At 39.6% G+C, this 23,819-nt stretch overlaps 1 protein-coding gene and 1 long non-coding RNA gene across 3 annotated transcripts in view; both read left to right on the top strand.

Annotated features, from left to right (window-relative positions):
* The window catches only part of LOC110056094 (uncharacterized), a 31,119-nt gene extending 13,164 nt beyond the window's left edge, over nucleotides 1-17,955 (top strand). The window contains exons 10-30 of the mRNA XM_020762532.2: nucleotides 459-584; nucleotides 1,090-1,215; nucleotides 2,024-2,172; nucleotides 2,689-3,069; nucleotides 3,500-3,600; nucleotides 4,346-4,423; nucleotides 4,811-5,346; nucleotides 6,383-6,604; nucleotides 6,888-7,220; nucleotides 7,948-8,202; nucleotides 8,528-8,721; nucleotides 9,120-9,456; nucleotides 9,964-10,089; nucleotides 10,848-10,970; nucleotides 11,341-11,463; nucleotides 11,836-11,958; nucleotides 12,812-12,940; nucleotides 13,672-13,787; nucleotides 14,522-14,628; nucleotides 15,211-15,630; nucleotides 16,382-17,955. Coding sequence (XP_020618191.2) covers nucleotides 459-584; nucleotides 1,090-1,215; nucleotides 2,024-2,172; nucleotides 2,689-3,069; nucleotides 3,500-3,600; nucleotides 4,346-4,423; nucleotides 4,811-5,346; nucleotides 6,383-6,604; nucleotides 6,888-7,220; nucleotides 7,948-8,202; nucleotides 8,528-8,721; nucleotides 9,120-9,456; nucleotides 9,964-10,089; nucleotides 10,848-10,970; nucleotides 11,341-11,463; nucleotides 11,836-11,958; nucleotides 12,812-12,940; nucleotides 13,672-13,787; nucleotides 14,522-14,628; nucleotides 15,211-15,630; nucleotides 16,382-16,535 — 4,259 coding nt within the window. The 3' untranslated portion in view covers nucleotides 16,536-17,955. The remainder of the gene's footprint in view (nucleotides 1-458; nucleotides 585-1,089; nucleotides 1,216-2,023; nucleotides 2,173-2,688; nucleotides 3,070-3,499; nucleotides 3,601-4,345; nucleotides 4,424-4,810; nucleotides 5,347-6,382; nucleotides 6,605-6,887; nucleotides 7,221-7,947; nucleotides 8,203-8,527; nucleotides 8,722-9,119; nucleotides 9,457-9,963; nucleotides 10,090-10,847; nucleotides 10,971-11,340; nucleotides 11,464-11,835; nucleotides 11,959-12,811; nucleotides 12,941-13,671; nucleotides 13,788-14,521; nucleotides 14,629-15,210; nucleotides 15,631-16,381) is intronic.
* An 865-nt stretch (nucleotides 17,956-18,820) lies between these two features.
* On the top strand, nucleotides 18,821-22,073 carry LOC149111328 (uncharacterized). 2 transcript variants are annotated; one of them, XR_016208219.1, is made up of 3 exons: nucleotides 18,821-20,994; nucleotides 21,077-21,142; nucleotides 21,501-22,073. It is a non-coding gene; the product is annotated as an uncharacterized LOC149111328 (long non-coding RNA). The 2 variants fall into 2 exon arrangements; XR_016208220.1 differs by having other exon boundaries at nucleotides 18,821-21,142; nucleotides 21,387-21,614.
* The last annotated feature ends 1,746 nt before the right edge of the window (nucleotides 22,074-23,819 follow it).

Here is a 23,819-nt window from a genome sequence, read left to right as displayed (position 1 = left end):
GCAAAACGTTGGTGGAAAATTTCAACGATATTTTACATCTATTTGCAAATGTCGATGGAAATTAATTTCCATCGACATTTTGCTTCTGTCAGTAAATCCCATTAGAATTTGCAGGGTTTTCAGTCAAATATTTCGGGTTATGAATTCACAAAAAAGGAACAGTTTTCACTCAAACGCTTTACTTGTGGTAAAAGTATGGTCTTTTAAGGGTTTTTTGACAATACCATGGGAGAGAATGCTAGAATTTTGATTAAGTTAAAAGATTTTACCGAGATATGTCACAGTGTGGTAAAATTGAACACAAATAGGGCAAAAATCGCAATGCAAGGACACAAAAATAGGAATTTGGTCAAAAATAAACTAAAAACGGCAATATATGACAGATTTCCGCTATTTTAGAATATCACCTTTGGTTTTAGAACGTGTTTTATATAGTTGATTGTAATGCTACTTTTCAGATGTGGACGAGTGTAATGGTACTAATGGTACTAGTCCGTGCCAAAACAATGGAACTTGCATAGACGGGATAAATAGCTATTCTTGCAACTGTACCGCTGGATTCATTGGGCCAAACTGTAGCCACGGTAAGAAGTTTTCTTTATGGTGTTTATTTATTCTAGCATCCAAGGCGCGAGGGGTTTGTACGTTATCCAGAAATTTGACTGGTCGAGCCGATATTAAACGCGATCAATATTATCCCATCTAGACAGCCATCCAGAACGGTTCCGAGCGAACAAAAATTAGTACCTCTGTATGGGAGAAGTTCAGTTCAGTGTAAATTAAAGTCCTTCCTTCGTATTGTGTTTATGGCCCTGTGATGTACTATGATTATTTGATTTCAAGGTTGAATGTCTAACTGAATAATAAAAATCATTCAGCCATACATTCCGTCCATAAAATAGAATATTTTTTACACAAAACTGCAATCTTGTATCACAGCTGCGACCCCCTAAATATACCCATTACGTTCTCTCCCCACCCCCACCCCTCAGTTTCAGAACCGATATAAACAATCGGCGACTGTTTTCAGAGAATTAGAAAGAGAATCCGTCTTTAAATTTATAATTTGTTGGGTTCTTTATCCAACAGTTGACCCTTGCTATAACACCGATCCGTGTAAGAATGACGGCGCATGCTATGTAGCGGATGATTACAGTTTCTTCTGCGTCTGTCCGATTCCTAAAGCTTACACTGGACCTGATTGTGGTACTCCGAGTAAGTATTGTAGCTCATCATCAACACATCAGTTTCATTTTCATTTTCTAACCCCACTGGTAAAATTTCAAATATACAACTCTTATCTTGCTACAAAAATCCGTGTAGTTTGTTTTCAAAATTTGCAACTCGTATTATGCAGCGAAAATCCAAGTTGTGTAATTTCAAAATGCAGATTTTTACAACAAAAGTCGTTCTTGGGTAATTTTAAAATGTTCAAAGAACGCTACACTAGAAGTGTTATTCCAAATAACTGCCAACACACATTCAATTACTGTCTTCTGATCCCAGCATACCCATGTGTTACTTTACTTAACAACCAGCTTCATGACATCAGTCTACTTAGCAACCATTTTTATGACGAACGTAACTTAGCAACCAATTTCATAAATAACGACACTTTACCTGGCAACCAATTTCATGGCGATACGCTACTTAACTGTGGTAGCAGGACCAATTGTTGCCTGAAGTGTGATTACAATTCCTTCCTGAAAAAGAATCTTTTGGATTCATTAAGAATTTTTTCAGATAGTAGGATGGCTTGTTGAACAAAATTACCTATAACAACCCAAAATGTTTTATTCTCTGTACATTTTACAAAAACGAATTAAAAAACGCATATGTAACGTTAAAAAAAACACACAAATACGCTATCTAGATGTGCACAGATATTTACCTCCTACAATGCAACTTTTATCCTAATTGCGAATTTCCTTCACACATATGTTCCCCACAGCACTAGTGTAATGTTTTTGGGACAAAGATCCTTTAATTGAGTGAAAGTAAATTACCAAATTGTTCCACACAGTTGACTGTTTCTGGGACGTTATTTACCCGTACGGAGAAGAACAACAAGACCAGGAAATGGAGGTGGATTTGGTCGAGGGAGGAAAATGTAAAACAATAAGGAACGACGATGGCTTTTATTTCTATGACATAAAGCGATACAAACTGTCTGTAAGTTTGTCCTCTGTTTTAATGAATAGATATTTGTGTGGTCTAAACACGAATTACACTGACACATTTCCCCGGCAAATAGGCTCGTATTGCAGTGTGTTATTGTAGTATCGCAGTGTTTTCCAGGGCATATATGAAACATCCCACAAGTTGCATTACTTGATTTTTTAATCAATTACTTGAGCTTGTGAAATGATACGCCCCATAATGCTTCAGCTGTAGTCTCAAAAGTACCTTATTATACACACTCGCCTAAAGGCGCTTTGTTATACAAAAATCAAGCTTTTAAAAGAAAGGAATGAAACAGAGCGAACCACAGACATTACTTGCGCATTAAGTTCCCCGGCCGTTTGCAGTAGTTCATGGATGACGCATCCGACGGTATCACGAACAGAAAATGTGATCTAAGTACTTGACGTAACCAAACCAATGATTATTTTTACATTAAACATCAAGTGGCATTGACTTTGTTTCACGCCCCTTGGGTTACTCATAACCAAAGTTCTCTTTTTTCAGATTTGCGCGGATGGAACGATTCGTTTCGATCAGGCTTTAGTGCTAAACTCTGCGCCATTACCAACCTGGGATACGTTGAAATTCCGGTTCACAGTTCCCATGTTATTCCCATTCTGGTCAGTAATCGATCGTGACCACTCGTTCTGTTCCAGTGCTGAAGACTGCTTATTCGATTACTCAAATCGTTCTGCTGTCTTCCGCCAAGTTTATAAAGAAGGCTCCAATGCGCCGAATGCTTCCTACATACTAGATAGAGCAAGTCAAGATGTCAGGAACAACACACAGTCGTTTAGTTTCTTCTCAGCCACATGGGTACTCGTGGTGACGTGGCTGCGTCTTCGACCCAAGGTGCTGTCTGTGAGAGACGTCAAAGAAGATATTGTAAGTCCTCTAAAAATACAATAAACGTCAAGTTTTGGGGGGAAACAAGGTGTTCAGGGATCGTATTTTTTCATTTGATACAGTAAGACCCATATTTTCTACTAAATATCGAGCAAAAACTAAACTGCCTCACGATATACTCTATTTCTTAGAGATTAAAAAATGCGCGAAAGCATTTTTTGATATTTTTTTTTTTTGAAAAGCGCCAAGCAAAAAGCTATTAAACCTAAACATGAATAGCTCTAACGAATATTTTTGCAGTGTTTTCAGTTGTACACAAACGTTAGAGCAGTTTTCAAACGAGTGTGGCAAAACCAAAACCAAAGTAATCGCTTTAGTCAATCACAAAGAAAACATATAATACAGTGAACCAATCAAAACTCAAAGTAATTACTTGAAGCTGACGTAAAATGTATTCTCCAAATTACAGACCAACACTTTTCAAGCAGTTATAATAACAGATGGAACCTACACGTTTCTGAAATACCATTACCCCTGTGGCGGCCTTCAGTGGGCAACACCGACTTTTGAGTAAGTGAACAACAATGAAAAAGGTATAAAACTGGTCTTTGGTGCATTGGCTTTCCTTTAGATTCAAGGTTTCCAGTATGAACCGACAATATAGGATGCTCACATGTAAGTTAGATAAAACGGGGGATTTTTTGTACTATGTTATGTTTGCTCGGGGGGGGGGGGGTACTCCCTTATATGGGCTATATAGGTATGTGCGACCCCAAAGGGTATGGTTTTTCAGCCGTTCTGGTCATAAATTGGCCATTTTGGTCCTCACTAGGGTATGGTTTTAGCCGTCTAGTCTTTAATTGGGTATGTTTCTTGGAAGAAGCTATTTTTTCATCATTATCAATAAGACCGTCAGCAAAAGTTCTTCATAACGTATGTTTAGGGCAACTATGTCAGCCGCAAAGGTCACAAATAGGCTGTCAAGTTAACATTTTAGCCAGGTCACAAATAGGGTAGCAAAAACCGTAGATTTTGGTCATAAATAGGTAAGGGTTTTGGGAAGTGGGCCGCACACCCCCACTCAACTTTTCTGGGAGTACCCCCCCCCCCTCCCCCCGTGTGTTTGGTCAACAATTTTGGTCCAACTTAATTCTAGAAATTTAACAAGTTCAATGAAATTTCATCATGTTTGTAACATGAACTGCAGATTACTTTTTTTCTCTTCTACGCTAAAACGTTACGATTCATCGTGAACCAAGAGCCTCTCTCGCTAATTACTGACTGACTTATTATTAATTACTGGTTGATTTTACAGTGACCTCTTCTCAGTAGCTGGCTTCAACGCTGCAGATGGTGAGCTGAGTGACCGAGCTAGGTTTCCTACTCTTGATGGGTAAGATTTCACACGCGTTAACGCACAAACAGGAAATTCCTGCTTTACTTTCTCCCTCTCTCCTCCTTTTCCAATTACGTGCAGAAGTCTTATTTCACGATATAGAAGTTGCTAGTATTGTAATAAAAAAATATCTTAATTAATTTCCTATTGTTACAAAAAATTTCCTTCATTTAAACTCTGTTTGGATTAATTCTTCAGTTTTCTACAGGTCACGTTCTAAGTTCGTCATTTCCTACCGGGAATTTCCGTTCCATTTGTTATTCCTTATGGGATTTCTCAAATTTTTAGTTGAATACCCCGCATTTTGGAAATTTAACATTTCTCAGATTTGCCAGAAAGTTTCTATTTTTTTCATTCAATTTTTTTTCCAATTTTTTTCCTTAGGTCGGCGTCACAAAGAGCGACGGAGCTTTCCACTTTCTTACAAGATGAAAATTCAATCATTCGAGGAGAGTTCAGTTTCAGAATTGAAACAAGGACGGGTGATGATGATGAAACAAAGTGCAGGAAGTGGGTCAAATTTCAAGAGGATAATCTCAAAAGTCTGATAACACAGTCATTTTTGCCGAGATGCCCATGTTCATTATTCCAAGCCCTCTTCGACAGCAGATTCTTTTTTTCGGACCCCTTCACGGAGAACATATGTTTTAACTCTTCTGTCATAACCCCCATCACTGGAAATCTTGTTTCTGGAGTTCTTTTCCAAAGGTGTTGCTATTCGCCACAATTTGGTGCACTTGTTGTAGACGAAGTTGACGCTGGCAGCGTAGTATTTGAAAAAGGAAAAACTACTCTGCCGGACGATGTATTGGATGACTTCGCTGCAAAACAGGTCTGCTGCTATAACTCCCCAAACTGTGACAAGTTCTACTCCGTGAGACCATCCCAGGACTGTACAGGATACCTTCCACTTATTAGAAGTAAGTAACGGCTTTATTTTTCCACCTAATACATTGTTATGAAGGCCGGGATACTCGTTACTAATACAAGGCCATAATTCTGTCCATGGGGGAAAGGTGCAATGAGGTTAACCCTATGTAAAGCACCAACCCGTCAGACAAGGCCAGACCACAACACCGGGACTGAACTACGTGCCCTACTCTTTGGAATAAGTGTGTGAGTTCTATAACGTCTTCTGCTAACCATGCATGTAACACTGAAGATGCAGGAGACGGGGCCTACGGTTAATAGTCCTTATCCGAGAAGACTTGAACATCTGACCATTTGGTTAGATGTAATTACAAAGGCAAAGCATACTCCTCAGTTATTTTACGACCCTGAGTGTTGGTCCGATCTGGGGCTCGAACCCTCGACCTCCCGCACAGCAGTCTGGCGTCAGTCTACCAACTGAGCTAACAAGGCGGCGGTTAAAACAAAATAATCGAAGACTTTCAAACTTTACTCACTTCAGCCGTGCGGGAGTACATAAATGAGTGAAGGCAAACTTTTTGGGCGGCGATAATGGACAAGCATTCAATCTGGCTGCTTCATGCTACAGAACTCGGGCTCATAACTTAGTAGCTTCAGGTTATGATCCCCATAAAAGCCTTACACCCCATTTACACCAACTAAACATAGTTTAACAAAATCAAGTTTAGCTTTTTCCAATTTGTTGAAAACGCTTTGCACTCATTTGAGAAGACAAATTTCAAAGCATCTTGGTACCATATTTTAATTAAACAGGGTTTTGCCTGTCTAAGTTGTGCACTGTGTTTTTTTTTGTTGTTGTTGTTTGTTTGTTTGTTGGTTGGTTGGTTGGTTTGTTTGTTTGTTTGTTTGTTTTTCATGTTTTCAATTCTTTTTCTCTGTTACCTTTTATTAGTACCGTATATAACTTTTATTCTTTAGATCTTATATTACTTTAACTACTTTGTAAAATGGCTCCAAATTATGCCGTTAGCCATGACTGCTGTACTTAAGTTACTTATATTAACAACGACTTTAATTTCGTTCTAGTATGGTTTTGGGGAGATCCACACTTAAAAACACTGGACGATAAAGATTACACTTTCAACGGTATCGGAGAATACACAATGGTTGATGCCGACAACAGCTCGTTTGTTCTCCAAGCAAGAACTGTTTTGGCTCCAGGGAACCTTAGCATAGCAACGGTCTTTTCAGCAGGGGCGGCTAAGGAATACAATACCAGCACAGTTGAAGTCAGAGCCATGAACGAAAGTAAGGGCAACGCGAGCTTTTTGTTTTATGGGCAATGTTCTTCGTTCTTTTGTCCAACATTTTTAACTTTAGTCAGTGCCACAGAATTGAAGTTTAAATTTAACTGAGTAAAAACGCAGTTTGATAGGACAGACACAACTGAAGTAAAACTGAATTTTACAAAAAGTAAAGTAGCGAGTTCAAAACGCTTTTGAAATGCTTCAGGGCTGCAAATTTACCAGTGACTTCTATCTTGACAAAGGAAAATTAACAGATAAACTGTCTGTTTTATCTTGATACGCAGGTGGTTTGGCACTATACATCGATGGCACGTTGTTCGCTGGCTACAACGATTTAACTAACGTGAGTAAAGACATTGGAGGCAACTTGAGGGCCGCCAGAAAAACTGAAAAGTGTCTTGATATTACTTTCAAGTCTGGAACGGGGGTGCAATTCTGCGTAGACAAAGGTTTGATGACGTTTGTGGTGATGTTAACCGATGAGTATTTTAACAAGACCAGAGGACTGCTCGGAACTTTCAATGGCAATCCTGATGATGACTTTACCTTACCAAATGGAACTGTCCTTTCGCCAAACTTGACTTCAAGTGAAATTCATTATGATTTTGGTTTAGAGTGTAAGTGTCTCCATTAAGAGTATCAGAACTTGCGCAATGACGACGACGACGCCCAAGACGATGCCTAATAAGAACGAATTTATATTTTACCGACGAAAGTCGCGACTGTCTAGATCTGTTCAGTACGCCAATGGCTCTGACAACGTGTTCGGGTTAAATTTTCAATGACCGCGTTCAATTCCAAATGAAAACAAGCGAAAATTCTGCCGTCGTCGTTCATGCTCCTCAGACTACGCAGAACTTAGTCATTTCACGTTTTTGCTATTGTTTTCTTAACGCACGTGCACAGCTAATTATAAACCTTTTGTTTGGTGACGTTCTCATTGCCGTCGTCGTCGTGGTTTGCTTAGGCACCCTAATAACTTACGTAAGACATCACAAACTCTTGACTGCTAGTGGGGAGAAGGAACATTCTGAAAATGACATGAATGCACGCCGATACTGAAAAGTCTTTTTTTCGTAGCACAAAAACATTTCCAGTGATGGATAAACCCATTCCACTTCCACGTTTGTCACATTCGAACCTTGCGCTTCGGCCTAACTCACTCGATTCCTTGGAGCAGCTCGTATCACTGACTGATTACATCTTTCTCGGGCTTTTACAGGGCTTAGCACTTTACCATCATGCTATATACAGTTTCGAATTTAGGACTCTCAAAGCCACCGTTTCTCATACTTGTTGTATATTATTGTCCAACTGCTTATTTTTTGTTGTTACTATATTTAGGGCAAATAACGAACGAAGAGTCATTGTTCACCTACGCGCCTAATGAAAGCGTTGCCACCTTTGCCAATGCAAGCTTCGAGCCCATGTTTGTGGAAAATATTGAGTGGGCGGACAATGCCACAAGGGACGCTGCCTTCTCAGCGTGTGATGGAGATGTCGCCTGTTTGTTTGATGCTGCATCTACCAATGATGTTTCCATAGGAACTAACAGCAAAGATGTTAACGTCCAGTTGGTAAAAGAGAACGAAGAGCTTGGTAAGCCGATACCTGGAGGATTCTGTTAAGAATTACAAACCCCGAGGCCCTTCTCTGACCTGAACTATAGATTTTTTTCCTTTCCCATCGTATAGTTTCATCACCACCACATCCTCGAACAGAAATTTGCTTTTTTATTCCACCTGTACTAAATGACATCAAATGTCCATTTTCTCAATACAAAACACAACTGCAAAAATTGGGAAATGTAACGTCAAGTATCTAAGTCTTTTTAAATGTAAAGCAAACACGCTTAGCTTTATTATTGCAGACATTATAGTTCAGATAAACGTATAACGGAACCTTTTCTTTCCCCTATTTACAGCCAATTTCCCTCCAAAGTTTATTTACGTTCCAACAATGATCGAGGCCAAGCTTGGAGAAATCGTTTTCGTCAACGTAACTGCCACAGACAACAACTCATTTGTATTCAACGTCCTGAACAAGCCGCCAGGGGCCAGCTTCAGTAGTACGGGAGGTCTCCTAAACTTTACATGGAACGTAACCTCCTCTGAAAGGGTAAAAATATACTTTACAGTTAACCCTACAAGTAGTTTTCAGTGTCAGTTTTTGAATTGTTTTGCTGTTATTTTTGATTTATTGCGGTTTTTAAAGGGAAACACATTTAGCACACTCTACCCTCGCAGATGGCGCATCTCCAAACATTCGGCCTCAATTTTTCATCGTTGGAGTAGTACGTCCCTATTTTTCTCACTCATGGTTATATCTGTTCGTGTTTGGTTGAATAGATTCGCTTCGGTGTTTGTCTATTTTGAGAAGTTATTTTTTCAGGATTCCTACGATCTGGAGTAAATTTACTTCCGTGAAGTTCCTTAAAAACTTGCTACGTACTTCACTCCTCTCGATGGGAATTGTCTTTACCGACAATTAACAATAATTGTTATCTTCTTCTTCAGGTTAAGTTCACATTCATAGCAACAGACGAGTTCAACGCTTCCGTGAGTTCTATACCGACCATAAAGATGTGTGCCTGCGAAAATGGTGGTCAGTGCGTCGCTCCAGAGCTGGGCGACAAACTAAACAACGACAGTAAATTCATAGTCCAAGGCTGCACATGCGCAGCGGGATACACAGGCAGGTTTTGTGAAAACGACATTGACGCCTGTACTTTCAACGGAAATCCTTGTTTCACGGGTGTTAACTGCACAGATCAACCTCCTCCAGCAAATATTACAGGCTTTATTTGTGGACCTTGTCCATCCGGGTATTTTGGAGACGGTCTCGAATGCACTGGTAAGTCCCGTATGATCATGCTACGAGTTATGAATCTTAGAATGCGACTGGCGTCCACTCCAACTAAGCGCTGTCATGCGATCTTGTTCATTACTTATGTTTATAGAACTATCATGTGGGTTATAAGTATCAACATGAAAAAGCCCCGTGTGTTTATAACTTGCTTTATAAAGTACAATAAGAAATTTTACTTTAATTACCATGTACTTGCAAATTCAACCTCTGACTCTGGTTGTTCAAAGAACGGATAACGCTCCGAGATAACGCTATCCACGGGATAAATCACTATGTAGTGGATAGCGCAGCTTGTTCTGTCAAAACGTATCCACTGATGGTGAAGTGTTGGAAAATAGCTTTATCAGTCCCTTCAACAACTGGACCCTGAAGTATGTCTTCTCGAAAAGTTTCATCTACGTGGAGACTGTAAGTAGTGAATAGATGCAAAAATGACCACGTTGAACACCATGATGAAACGATTCGTTAATAAAATATTTTTTTCTTTTTCAGACATCGACGAATGTAGCAACAACACTTTGAACAACTGTGAGCAGACATGTGTCAACAGTCTTGGCTCGTTTAGCTGTGAATGTAATTCTGGCTACAGTTTGAACAGCAATGATTTTGGCTGTGATGGTAAGTAATACTTGGACTGTTAGCTGCCGTGGGGGGGGTCTGAGGCAAGCTAGATGAAAATGGCGTTAATTCGGACCAAGTGGTGGAGAATTACATAAACAGGCAAGTTAGAACAATGAAGCACAGGGAAAAAAGCAAGAGATAAAATCTGTCCCACTCATATGCCACTCTTCCATAAAGAAACGAACGGTGAGTAGCAATTAACCATAGAATTGTTCTGAAACGCCGACTCAACCAAAATTTGTTTACAAAACTCTTGCACAACAAGAATATGTGATTTTCCTAACTTTATTAGCTAGAAGGGGTGCTTTGTCACTCTGTGCCGGGTTGTTCAAAGACCGATTAAGCCAACCTAGGATTAGCAAAAAATTTGCATTTCAGTTTTGTCTTTTTTTCAGCGAGGTTTTCTGTTTGTATTGTTTGTCCTTTAGTTTTGAGTTTGAGTTATCTCAAACTACACAAAACTTAAGAAGTGAAAAGCATTTTTATTCAAGAAAAATTGATAATTCGGTTAACTTTTAAACCTGGGTTAGTTTTAACGAGCTTTCGAACAACTCGGCCCTGATCACTCATCGGAGTTTTCGAGGCTGATGTGGCTTCAGGCTCTCTAAATATTGTAATTTATTCAATGGTTGTTCTAAGAATTTTGCGATACCATGTGGTGATTTCACTTGGGAAACTCATTCCCGGTCTATTGAAACAAATGGCATGGGTTGTACTCCACAAAACTTTATTAATCCTGATGTTTTTCTCCTCAGATATTAACGAATGTGAGCCCACAAGTGATTGCATGCACCAGTGTAACAACACGGAAGGAAGTTACCACTGTTACTGTAATGAATTCTTCAAGGTTGATACAAGCGACCCAAAAAGCTGCACACGTAAGTTTTGGTCGGTTGAATCGATAGTGATAATTGTTTAATTAAGTATTTGCTAATACTCAATACCAGGGAGATAAGTTTGCCTTACGGAGTCTTTTGATAACAGGTAACTTGTAAAGTTCAAAACCCAATTTAAGACTGCGTTTATCGCTGAGGTTAACCAACGAACTTTGAAACAAAGCAGCAAACAGAATGCAAGAAAATCTACTAGTTATAACCCTTAGACAGGGTTATGAAAGGAATCCATGGTCGATATCAAGGGCGTGTACTGTTGTACGTAGAAAGTATTTCTCTTCGATCCGAGAAGCAACGGGGTAATAACAATGGAATCTCCTGGAAGTAATCAATTTGCCCTTTCTTTTTTATAAAGCCATTACGGAATGCCCAGTAAGCAATGATTGCCACCAAGTCTGTTTCATAAAGGGAGGTAACAGCCAGGCTTGTGACTGTGATGCGGGTTATAAACTTGAAAGTGATAACAAAACCTGTAATGGTAAGTTTATTTACATTATTATTTTATTTAAATACTAGAAACAAACATGTCAGAGAGGTTTTCAATTAGCTGTCGAAAGTAATCAGGCCATTACATGTACGTTGGCTTTGGTTTTGGTTTTACTACCTAACGGTTTGAGATTGGCTGAGTAGTCTAATTAGTAAGTAATTGGTTAATGGTTTTGGTTTCACGACACTCAAGTAATGAGTGATTCTAAAATGTATTTGTTACAATCATAAAAACCTTAGCTTTCGTCTAACTCTTGAGCTAGAATTCAACCTTCTTGCTTCGGTGTCCTGTCTTTTGAGTCGCAAACGTGGCGGATCTCTTACAGGACTGCAGCCTCAGAAATCGCTTTTTTTGTTGTTCCAGATATTGACGAGTGTGAAATTGATGACATAAAGTGCACGCAGTCGTGTCAGAATAAAGATGGAGGATACGACTGTCAGTGTTATACTGGATTTAATTTGGAAGCTGATGGTTTCACATGTACAGGTAAATAAGGTGGCAATTAACGGTTAATGGCTACAGGTCGACGACCAGAATGACACATTAAACAAACCAGTGAAATGGGTTCTTTGCTCTGTCGTTCTGCCCTCAGCGACATAGCAGCATTCACACCTGTGACGACACAAGTCGTTGCACCTTTTTCTCTCTCGATAACTACGTCCGTATTCCGTCATGCCAATCCCATTCCAATACATTGCTGAAAATTGCACCGCCGCGACTCGATCGTCTAAAGTATTACTAAACAGCGCAAAACGGGGGACGGCGTATCTTGTGAAGTCAGGGTCGCACAAAAATGGTGATTTTCACATCCTCCGTTGGAAAAAAATGGCAACTGGTACTTTTACCCATGATTGTTAGCCCACGAAAACTATAAAAGTTCTCATAAAAACGTACCGAAAAGTTCTGAAATCCTCAAACCTAACATACACAGCTTCTCTCGTTTGTCTCACAATGGAGTCACTTTGAGATGTAGAGCGCGATCTACATCTCAAAGTGACTCCATCGTGAGACAAATGAGAGAAAAATTCATCTATCCTATCTTACACCACGATGAATAATGTACACATCTTTAATGACATGTACAGCTTCGTTAACGCAGAGACAAATATTACAAAATCAAGGCTTTCCTTGTATTTAACGGGTTGCGCAATGTTCGCATGGTATTGTGTGTAAATGTACAGCCTCATCGTTTTCCCGCGGAGGATTTCGGCAAATTCTCGACCAGCAGTAGTTTCAGTTGAACTACCCGGAAAGTAACCGAATGCGAAAAAGAACTAAGAACTGTTAGACCTGATAAAATGTTGATGGAGTGATGCTTATTCCTTTCATTTCTTTGAAGACATTAATGAATGCTTGGATCCAAGTTTGTACAGCTGTCCTGGACAATTCCGTGTCTGTGCTAATATTCCTGGTAACTACACCTGTGAATGCCAGAATGGATTGTTCTACATCAACAACACTTGCCAGGGTGAGAAAGAATATTATTTTTTGTAATTCATTTAATTATGTTGTAATTTATTCAGACCACACACCACAAATAAGCCAATCAAAACACTCACACAAATGAGCCTATCATTGTGCCAATCAAAACACGTACGTGAGTGACGAGCCAATCAAAACGAACGAAAGTGCAATGAGCCAATGCAACTAGAAGACATACAGAATACAATGAGCCAATCAGAAGACGAGGAGGGTGCAATAGGCTAGTTACAAGACGTACAAAGAGTATTATGAGCTAATTAAATCCAGCAAATTATAACCTACGAATTTCTCCCTTTACTAAACTGTGACAGTGAAAATTACTTCAATGTCATTGGCTGAGAGAAGACAAAATGATCCGTGCAAGTCAGTTAAAGCGCCGGAATTCATACTTTTCTCATTCATAATGTGTGATCATTTTAAAGTTCGAGAGGTTTGGCACTACTAGCGATCTGAAAAAAATTTTCTCAGATTACACTTGCGTTTAGGCTCAAAACATTTTAAGCCAATTACCAAACATCCCGTCGTAGTTTAACTCCATGATTGCACTCGCCACAGTAATACGATTACCTATACTAAGATGCCGTGTGGAGATGTGACGGGGTTTCAACACTCCCAATCAGCCATTTCTTTTGCCGCACAATAATTACTCTTTCAGTTTGCAACATAATCTGGTTTAAGGAGTAGTTAACCTGAATCCTTTGTGTTTCCATGATTTAGCCCTCCTGCCAGGCGAGAAGCCACCTGACCCAACAGTTCCAGTACCAAAGGAGGCATCAGACAATGAAGTTCAGAATTCAGTGAATATTACAGTGCCGAGTATGACACTAATTGAGGTAACTGCACTAAAACGTAAAATACTTAGTTTTTCAGGCTACGGGATGGTTTGTCACGAAAATTATTTGACAGCTGTAACTGCAAGGGTTTCCTCAGGCCTAGTATCTGGGAATATTTGGGTGTGACGGCATTTCAGATTAATTACTTCATAAATACCAATTGTGGACCGGGTAAGTGCGGCACGCCTTGTAGGGGACGAAATGTTCTTTTGCGTCTCACATGTCCTTGGCCAATTGTTTAAATAAATAAAGAAATAAAACGATAGATAAATAAATGAATAAATAATCAATAGCTATTATGGAAAACAGCCGTCGAGGAATTTTTGATGTCCTTTAGGATTCGAAAAAAGTAGTGTTAACCCTAATAAGTTAATCTCACAGACAAATCAATAATGCACAAAGACTAACCATGGTTTTCATCTACCTTAGACCTCAATATCCATTTTAGTACCAAGCTTAGAATATCCATTCTCCAGGTTTTCATGCATTTCTGTTAATATCAGTTCGGACAATCTGGTGTTGCATCAAAACAGTTTCTCCTGAGTTTTTTGATTATTTACCTCACATTTTCTTCTTGACCATATGTTAACACTGAATGCGCGAAAATAGATTTTGATCATTCATGTTATTTACACAGTCACATTAACTTTTTTTACATCATAACACATGTTTGTAGAGACAATTTTAAGCACATATTCAATATCTTTGATACTTACACTTTCCAATATTTACAGTACACCGCGGCGGTTGATCTAGAGTTCAGGAAGACCACCGCCAAACAGGCCGACAACTATTGTCAAGAGAATAAAGATGAGTGTGGAATAACAAGCAAAAGAAGAAGGTAAGTCGTTTTCAAGCCTCTCGTTCATAGTTGTTACGGATCTTTTTTCAACGAATTGATTGCCTCGATCGGCGCAAAGTCACATTCACAACTCCCACGCCCGCTAGGAAACGAGACCGAGTAATCTAAGTGGACTAGTATCCCAAGGCTTGTTTCTGATAACAGTAGCTATTAAATGCAACATTAAAATTATCTAAGCGGCCTTTCAAGAGTGCTCGATTAAGAGGTTCTTGACCGCTGGAAAACTACGACGGCTGCCAAGAATTTAGCACCAAGTCGCTAAATTAATGCTGCCAATGGCGTTCACATCCAATACAAAAACGAAGATTGACTTAACTTGACTATCCAGAAAGTCCTCCCTTAACTTTCTTCTCGCCATCTTTGGGAGAAAGTCATTAACTACACTAATGACAATCAACTACACCCAAATTAACTACAGTAACGAAGAAGTTTGGTGTGGATACGCACTCTAAATTCCAGTTAAGTGGCAAGCGTTTTAATTCCTCAGCTAGTAAGGATTGTCTTCTTGTGACAGCTTAATACAGACACACGTTTATTGCTTAACTTCCTTGTTTCTCACAGGCGGAGCACACAGATTATTACTGCCGATAACGTTCACTTACTACCAGGCTACCCATTGGAAGAAAACTCGGCCTTGAGGTTGGCTTTCTACATTTTACTGCCGTCATTCCTTCAAAGCAGTGGCATTATCCCTGCGGCTGTTCTTGCGCAAGTGGTGAACGACGTCAAGTCAGATCTTGAGACAGTGTTAGGATATACTATCTCTGAAATAAAGTTGACACATGAGCCGACGACGACCACAGCTCCACCGGCACCTACTAATGCTACTAATGTAACGACCTCGGAGCAGCCTCAGACAACTGGTCCAGCCTCCACTGTTACCACCACGGAGAAAACGGATGACGACTGGAAATGGATCGTGATTGGAGTCGTTGTTGGCGTTGTAGTCATTGTTATAATCATCCTGGTCGTCTACTTAGTGTAAGTTATATTAGAATCGTTGTGGAGGCGCAGTTACCTCACGGTTAATGCGCTCGCCCCCAGATCGAGCGGTCCGGGTTCGAGCCCTGACAGGGAACATATTGCTGTGTTCTTGGGCAAGACACTTTTCTCTCACAGTGCTTCTCTCCACCCAGGTGTATAAATGGGTACCGGCGAACTTAATGCTGGGGGTGACTCTGCGATTGACTGGCATCCTATCCAGGGGGAGTAGAAATACTCCTAGTCGCTTCCTGCTACAGAAACCGGGATAAGCTCCAGCCTGATGGGCCACTTGGCTCGTATGCAGACTTTACCTTTATTTTATCATATTAGAATCATCCTTAGACGAATGAAATAAATGGCAATTGCTACACGGTAAATCCTGACTACTGACGAAGATGGTCTACATTGGGTTTAAATGACACCCGAGGGCCAGTGCTCAAAATTTTAATTGTCAACTAAGAAATGAAGTGCTTTTAACTGATGGGCGAGATATCTGAGATCTGCAAAATTTATTGATCTCTGAGAAATGGGCTGAGATGTATAACCGATAGCTGAGAAATCGCCAAAAATTTAACTACAGTAACTGAGATTCCAGCATTCCTATATATGCAGACCCTCAAAAAAGGATTAACTGACAAGCTGTTGCTTTGTAGCTCTGTAACGTAGCATCCAAATTGATTCACATAAATGTTTAGGAGGTATTCTGTCTAGGTTTACTGACCGTTTTATGCCGTGCTTTTCATTCTAGGATTAGGAGAAAGAATTCAAGCAAAGTTGGCATAATAAGGGGCGATAGAGAAAGTGGGCAACATTCAAGAGATGAAAATGGCAATCCTGGCGGTGAGGGGCATCTCATGGCGACCTTTCACATGGAGCAAGGCCAAGGATCATCTACGGCGTAAAGCACAACAGCTACAATCTTAACCATAGAAGCTAGCTCTGGACACCTCTCCTTCCAGACCTTTTAAAAGCCAAGTAGCTGAACTCTGTATATTGCAGCGATTGTGTAAAAGGTCGATGCGCAAGCAGCACACAAAAGAGCATGTGAGAATCTGAAGCCACTAGGCGAGGCTAAGCTTCCAGTTATTGACTTTCTTTATTAGTTATTGTCTCGTATTAGCAGCACAGATAGCTGTTGCGGTCTTATGTGGCTTCATCAGCATAGCATATCTGACATACAACAGGTATTATCGGTGAGATGAAAAGTCAGTCCGTAAAACAGTATTTATTCACGTTCATTGGTCCTTAAATGAGAAGTATTGTTTTAAAACGAATTTCTATTTCGAGGATGTGATCTTGAGTTAAACTTGTATTTTAGTTAGGTGGGATGTAAACCGATTGACTCGAGAAAGTTTAAGCGATTTTTAAGCAGTTGACTTGTAGAGTTTGATCATTGACCAAAAAAGCTCCTTCTCGTCACAACATCGAAAATATATGCATGCCATGATTTGCCTATTTAACAGCCTGTAAAGCAGAATTACAGGAGAATGTAACATTATGAAATTCATTATCTGCAGTGTTCTAACCATATGTTCATCGCTAAGATACTTCTACTATATTTAGTGGAAGAAGCAGTACCACATGAAACTGTTCTGTTCATTTTGCTCTCTATGGAAAGCACACGCGTAATTTACGCAGGGTTTTGAAGGGTTAGATGAATTATATTATAAACATACATTTTAGCGTCAGCTTTAGCTGGTCTAAAGTCCTATTCTATAATCAAAATAGAGATCGTCAGTCGATATAGTAAATCATAGAATCACTGCTTTTGTGCAGTAAGTCAAACTTTTGCATGGTTTTAATGATATTTACCTTTAGATCGAAATGTATAAGTACACATTTTCGGCAAACGTTCAATTTGCACAGCTATTTCTAATTGCCTGACCAGTAAAAAGGATGAAGTTAGAGCTCTGATAATGTAATTGGATTGGGATTCAAATCGTCAGCAATCGATTTGGTACTCCAAGTGCTATCTAGAGGTGCCTAGTTTTAAGAAAGCAGGAGTACCCGTCGGATCCGCTCCGCAAAATATCCGCTCTGCAGACTAAAGTTGAGCTGGCTGGGAATTTTAGTATTAAACAGAATCTTGCTGAGAATTTAGCTTATCGAGAGCTAGCTAGCTGGAAAATTTTTTTTGGTGTTCAAATAGCTTACACTGTGGTTTTACTAATCAGTTCTGGCTGGAAATTACATTCCGGATGCGATCACTGACTGAAGTGTGTCACTTGACACTCTCTGACTGCTTGACCTTTTGTTTGAAAACATGCTTACAATATAATGTTAGTTGTTTATTAAAGTTTTATTTACCAGCAAACAATAGAAGTCTGTTCTGCTGTCATTTATAGTGTGAAATTAGATCGGTTTCTTTTCCCTTGACGCTCTTTTTTCCCACGTTCAGTTGCATGTTTCACCACCGTTGATCCGGTCGCGGAAAATCATCGTCTGTTCTAGCTGCTTTCATGTTCTACCTTGAGACAACTGGTTATCTGGTGATGACGTTTGTTGGTTCGTGCAGTCTTTTCACATTTTTGCCTGAGGCCCGGTAAGACTCGGGTAACCTCGTAATATTTTGTAACTAAAACATTGTTCCCGTATAATTTTGTGTCCAACGGTCGGTTTCAAGCGCGATCAGATTTTGCCGACCAGTTGTTTGAGGGTTTGGCAGCCAGAGAACTCTGAGGACTCCACTGATTAATTCAAAGGTTCAGGTAAGAACTACTTTGGAGTTGAACTAGTTGAATCAGCCTATATATTTAATATTCAGTGATAATGTTTAAGCAATGTGTGCGGGAAAAGCCGGCGCAGGTTTTCAAACTGTGTTCGCCACTGTATTGTATTTCAAACCCAACGGAAAGTGCAGCTTCAGTGAAGACAGTGAAAGCAAGAAAAGGCCTGATATGTCTCAGAACTTGGAAGGGTTTTCGAAATTGTCAGTGCATTCATCCACAGTGATCCTACTTCCAAGTGTAATTTCAATTCTGTAATTTTAACGACCAGTAAAATCCGATCCCGGTGCTGCAGTCGATGATGACCGCTTTTTAACGCGTCGAACGTTAAAACATGAGCTATTGAAACACATTTGCCGCGTATTGGACAACTGACGAGATATTGAAATGATTATTTTTTCCCGGTGTAAGAAAGTATTGTTTCCATCGGTTTCTTTACTGAAGTCCTATCGTGTTCTTTATATAACTGAAGGCTGATTACCTATTGCTGCCTTTTGGTATCGCCGAAAATTTGCCCTGAAAGAGCTGTTGACCAACACACCTGATTGATCTAGTTCAGTGCTAATTGTACTGTACTTTGGGATTTAAAAGGGAATACAAAGGCTTTCCATGTCAAAGGTGAGAAAAGACCAGAAGGCAATCATGTCATTCCAGATTTCGTTCTTTCGGTGTCGATAGCGCCAGGACAATAATGTGTAATTTAATTTCTTATGCGTTCCCATTTGTTAACGCGCGTGTTTTTCGCACATTCAGTTTCTGTTAGAGAACAAGTTATTTTGCATGCCTGCGTTGTTACCGGAAATGTAGACATTTCGCCTTATTGTCCTTCTTTTTATGATGGCACAGACAGTGATTTTGTGGTGGAACAATCATCGCACGGTTCAGTTCATGTAGCTTAGGCAAAGCGCGAAACATGGCACACGAAAAAATAGGGGAGGGGCGTGGCACCAGTTCACACCATTCACTGAATTCACGCTTCTGGGTTATAGTTTGATGACGAAATGAGCGGTAAAAAATTATTCCACAATTATTTTTCTTAAACAGTTAAATCCTTGCTTCTTTGACTTGCCCCAGGGAATGTAATTTTCAGCAATGTAACATCAGTTAAAATCTAAGACATTTCATTGAATTCTCTCATGAATGAGCTATTTTTGTGAACATAGTTCTTGATCTAGATCTTACATTGAGGGGCCCGATAGTATCACCAGTTTTGTATATTATTATGTGTCCGTGGCTGTATGCGTATTTGGATGCATGTGTGTGTGTGTGGACAGGGGGAGGACGCCGATATAAGAGGGATTGTGCAGTATGTTAAATTTTCTAAAACATATCATTTTTCAGGTGTAAAATTAACTGCGTGAACTATAAGAAGCACAGCTAAAGATGCTGCAAACGTTACCCGATGTCATGGACTGGTACCCGAGAAAAGATGAGCAAATTTGTTGATGAAATCACGAGATTAACTTTGTGAATCTTTTATGCTGATCGTCCAGTGTATATTTATGACATTACATTGATCTGATTGATACATTTTGTTAACGAGTTAACGAGTAATGATGCTGTTAATAGCAATACTTTTACTATGAACGGCCTTTAACATTCCAACAATGCCGGGGTCTTTGCTGCGAATGTTCGCACTTAACTGTGTGAAACTTTTACGGTGAACGGCCTATAACATCCCAATAATGCCGAGGTCTTTGCTGCGAATGTTTGCACTTAACTGTGTGAAACTTTTACGGTGAACGGCCTATAACATCCCAACAATGCCGGGGTCTTTGCTGCGAAACTTTGCACTTAACTGTGTGAAACTTTTACGGTGAACGGCCTGTAACATCCCAACAATGCCGGGGTCTTTGCTGCGAATGTTCGCACTTAATTGTGTGAAACTTTTACGGTGAACGGCCTATAACATCCCAACAATGCCGGGGTCTTTGCTGCGAAACTTTGCACTTAACTGTGTGAAACTTTTACGGTGAACGGCCTGTAACATCCCAACAATGCCGGGGTCTTTGCTGCGAATGTTCGCACTTAATTGTGTGAAACTTTTACGGTGAACGGCCTGTAACATCCCAACAATGCCGGGGTCTTTGCTGCGAAACTTTGCACTTAACTGTGTGAAACTTTTACGGTGAACGGCCTGTAACATCCCAACAATGCCGGGGTCTTTGCTGCGAATGTTCGCACTTAATTGTGTGAAACTTTTACGGTGAACGGCCTGTAACATCCCAACAATGCCGGGGTCTTTGCTGCGAATGTTTGCTCTTAACTGTGTGAAACTTTTACGGTGAACGGCCTATAACATCCCAACAATGCCGGGGTCTTTGCTGCGAAACTTTGCACTTAACTGTGTGAAACTTTTACGGTGAACGGCCTATAACATCCTAACAATGCCGGGGTCTTTGCTGCGAAACTTTGCACTTAACTGTGTGAAACTTTTACGGTGAACGGCTTTGAACATCCCTTCAATGGGTATTTATGAAATGTTTACGGTAAACTACCTCTAGGAATGTGAGTGTCTTTGGTTGTTTAGCTTTCAAGTTAAATTAATTTGTGAAAGTTGTGTTGACAGTGCTTTGCAGTCTTGGGTAAGGCATGGATCAGTGACATGGACGGAGATGGATCACCAACATTCAAGGTATGTATTATCAAGATTTTTTTTACTCGTTTTATGATAAAGATTCTAATGTGGTTTATACACTTTTATCTCGCAATTCTAGAGTGGGAAGCTCAGAGAAGACAGTTGTCCAAAGAAAAAGAAAAACACGTTTTTCAATACTTTTGAGGTAAACATGGTGTTACTAATCAGCACTAAACCAGCTCCCTTTGGTTGTTTTAAGGAGCTGGCATAACCCTTTATTTTTCAAAAAAATCATTAGAAATAATTGTAAACTACTAAATCGGGGTAAACATATAAAGTGTGTTGCTGTTGTTGAAATTACAATCATTATTGGGCTAGCAATGTAGAAGTAAGGCCGATATGTAGTAATAAAGGACTTCAATATTATTTTTTGTTCATTTCCCTTACAGCGTTATATAAAAGTAATTTTGCAACAGACATTTCTTTGGTGAAAGCAAGTTTGATCTGAATGTCTAGAAGGATTAGAGGGATCTTATTTTAAACATCAGTGTGAACCGTTTTAGATGTCAGAACGTAAAGTGCCAAACTGTCACACGTATGCTGAACCTGGAAGGCATCTGAAGTATCGGAAAACAACGTGCTGGGAGACACCTTGTCCGATCCGCTTAAGACATAAATGGTAAGTTGTATTGTTTTTAAGTGATAACATAATCATAGTGTAGAGTTTGCTCATAGCGGCAAAAATAACCACATATTGCTAATTTATCTCTAATAATAGTTAACAGACAATAGGCTGTTGAATAAAGGTCCTAAACAATGCGTTTGTTTTTAATTTAGGTCAAAACGCTGGCCAGAACATTTTTTCGCCAATAATTGCCTTGCTGGCATTTTCAATGTTACCCTTTACTGCTGGCTGGCTACTTGGTTAATTGCCATTTTTCTAGCTCGGTATTCAAAATTTTCATTATGTCTGGCTGGGAGTTTTATGAAATAAAGTCGATCTTGCTAGCAGTGAAGAGCGGATATTTTTTTTCCAGGAAAGTTAATTATTAATGGTAATTGACGTGGGAGCACAGAATCAGTGCTTGGGAAGTCACATATTAAATTTCCAGTTAAAGTGTCGTTGGGTACTCCTGAGAAAGGTTTTGAACTTCTCAAATTTTTGGATTTTCCTGACTCCAAGAGTTGGGATTTGAGCCGATAAGGCATCTTGGGTAAAGGTAGCATTCTATTTATTTATTTTTTCGTATTTATCAATTAAGCGGCGACCTCAAGGTTTCTATCGACTGATAGTTAGCAAGAGGCGAATTCCCGAGCAGAAACCGAGAAAGAGAGAATTTCATCGAGCTGAATGGCCAACTTAAGTGTTCTCAAAATGTTTACTCTTGCAGTTAAAAAAAACATACGCATGTGAGAGGAAGTTAATGGCTGCAGTTTTCCGCTTTCCGCACTAGCAATCGTTAATTTCGCTCTTTTTGCCGCCAAAAGCAGCTTTTCCTCCGAAATTTACGTGATCCTGCACTTCTCATTCAGTACGTTACAGTTTATGCGAAAGAGGCTGGCCGTTCTGCAAGGTGAAATGTTCTCAATAATAAAAGGAAATTTAGTTTCATCTATCGAGATGATAGGCCGAGACGTGAGGTTCAGAATTTAGATTTCTTGGACGAATGTGATTGAGAGAGAAATGGTTTTTTACATGAACGAGTCTAAAGAATGAGGGTTTAGTAATGTTAGATGTAAATATTCAAGAATGATTTTTCCTGCCACAAATAGATGTGCTCAGGTAATAAAAAATAACACCACTAAACAAGGCACAGTAGCCCGCTTCACCTTTTAAAGCCTCTCTACATTGAGGTTTTGTTCCCATTTTAATATTAAAAGGAACATTTAGTGGAATGAGCAGCATTTATTCGTGTGGTAAATACAAAACTCAGGAGTTAGGCGATGAAATTCATTGTAAACCTGTTGATACACCAATAAAAGTCATTTCATTTTACCTTGGTAACGTATTATTTTGAATTTTTTTTTTTTTTTCTCAATTTAAATGTTGTTTTGGATATCGGGTCATTGCTCGATAAGAACAAAATTTTATAGAACCAACCAGAGCACGATTTCTTCACGCTTATCTGTACATTTCATCACGTGATTAACATGCATTTAAAGGACCGGTTCACCCGTGCCAATCAAGCGTAAGCAAAAAGGCAAACATAAGCAGAAGGCTGTTCACAGGGAATATTAGGCCCCGTGCACTCTGCGCCGAAGGAATTTAAAAACGGAGGTTTCACTATGCAAGCCCATCAAACTGAAAACTTGAAATTTGCAATGCAAAACTCACCGTCACTTTGAAGTAGTGTTTGAGTAAAACTCAGACAGAGAAATATCATCGTTTTCGAAAAGCTTCGTTTTCAAAATGTTTTCTGTCTACACCAAGACGCGAAGTCGGCGTCGTCAAATTCTTCAGGTTTGAAGAGCGTTTTCGAAAAACGTCCGTCAGTCGTGACAGATTAGTGTGGATGGAAGGCCTAAACGTAGAAATAAAAGTGCGTTTTCAAATTCCTCTGGTGTCGTGTGGACGGAGCCAAAGGGTAAGAACAAAGCGACAGACGCAGGTCATGCACTGCGCATGCCCTTAAATTTGGATTAGCTCATGCTTGAGTCGCACATGTAAAACAGCTTTACTCGGGCACGAAATATATTAAACTGGCAGAGCATCCGTTTTCTGTCTACAATATCAGCCACTATACCACATCATCACGTATTCATCATAAGGACGCTTAACTAATGCTACATTCTCGGTTGTTTGATCTGACAAACATGTTTTGAAATGTCAGATTCTACAATACACGTGTTCTTCTAGTCTTATACCATCACACCAAAGTCTA

The sequence above is a fragment of the Orbicella faveolata genome, unplaced genomic scaffold, assembly GCF_042242905.1.
Source record: "Orbicella faveolata isolate gen_17 unplaced genomic scaffold, um_ofav_v1 contig_24, whole genome shotgun sequence".
Classification (NCBI taxonomy): domain Eukaryota; kingdom Metazoa; phylum Cnidaria; class Anthozoa; order Scleractinia; family Merulinidae; genus Orbicella; species Orbicella faveolata.
The sequence above is the reverse complement of the archived record's forward strand: the minus strand, read 5'-3'. Positions and strand labels throughout refer to the sequence as shown.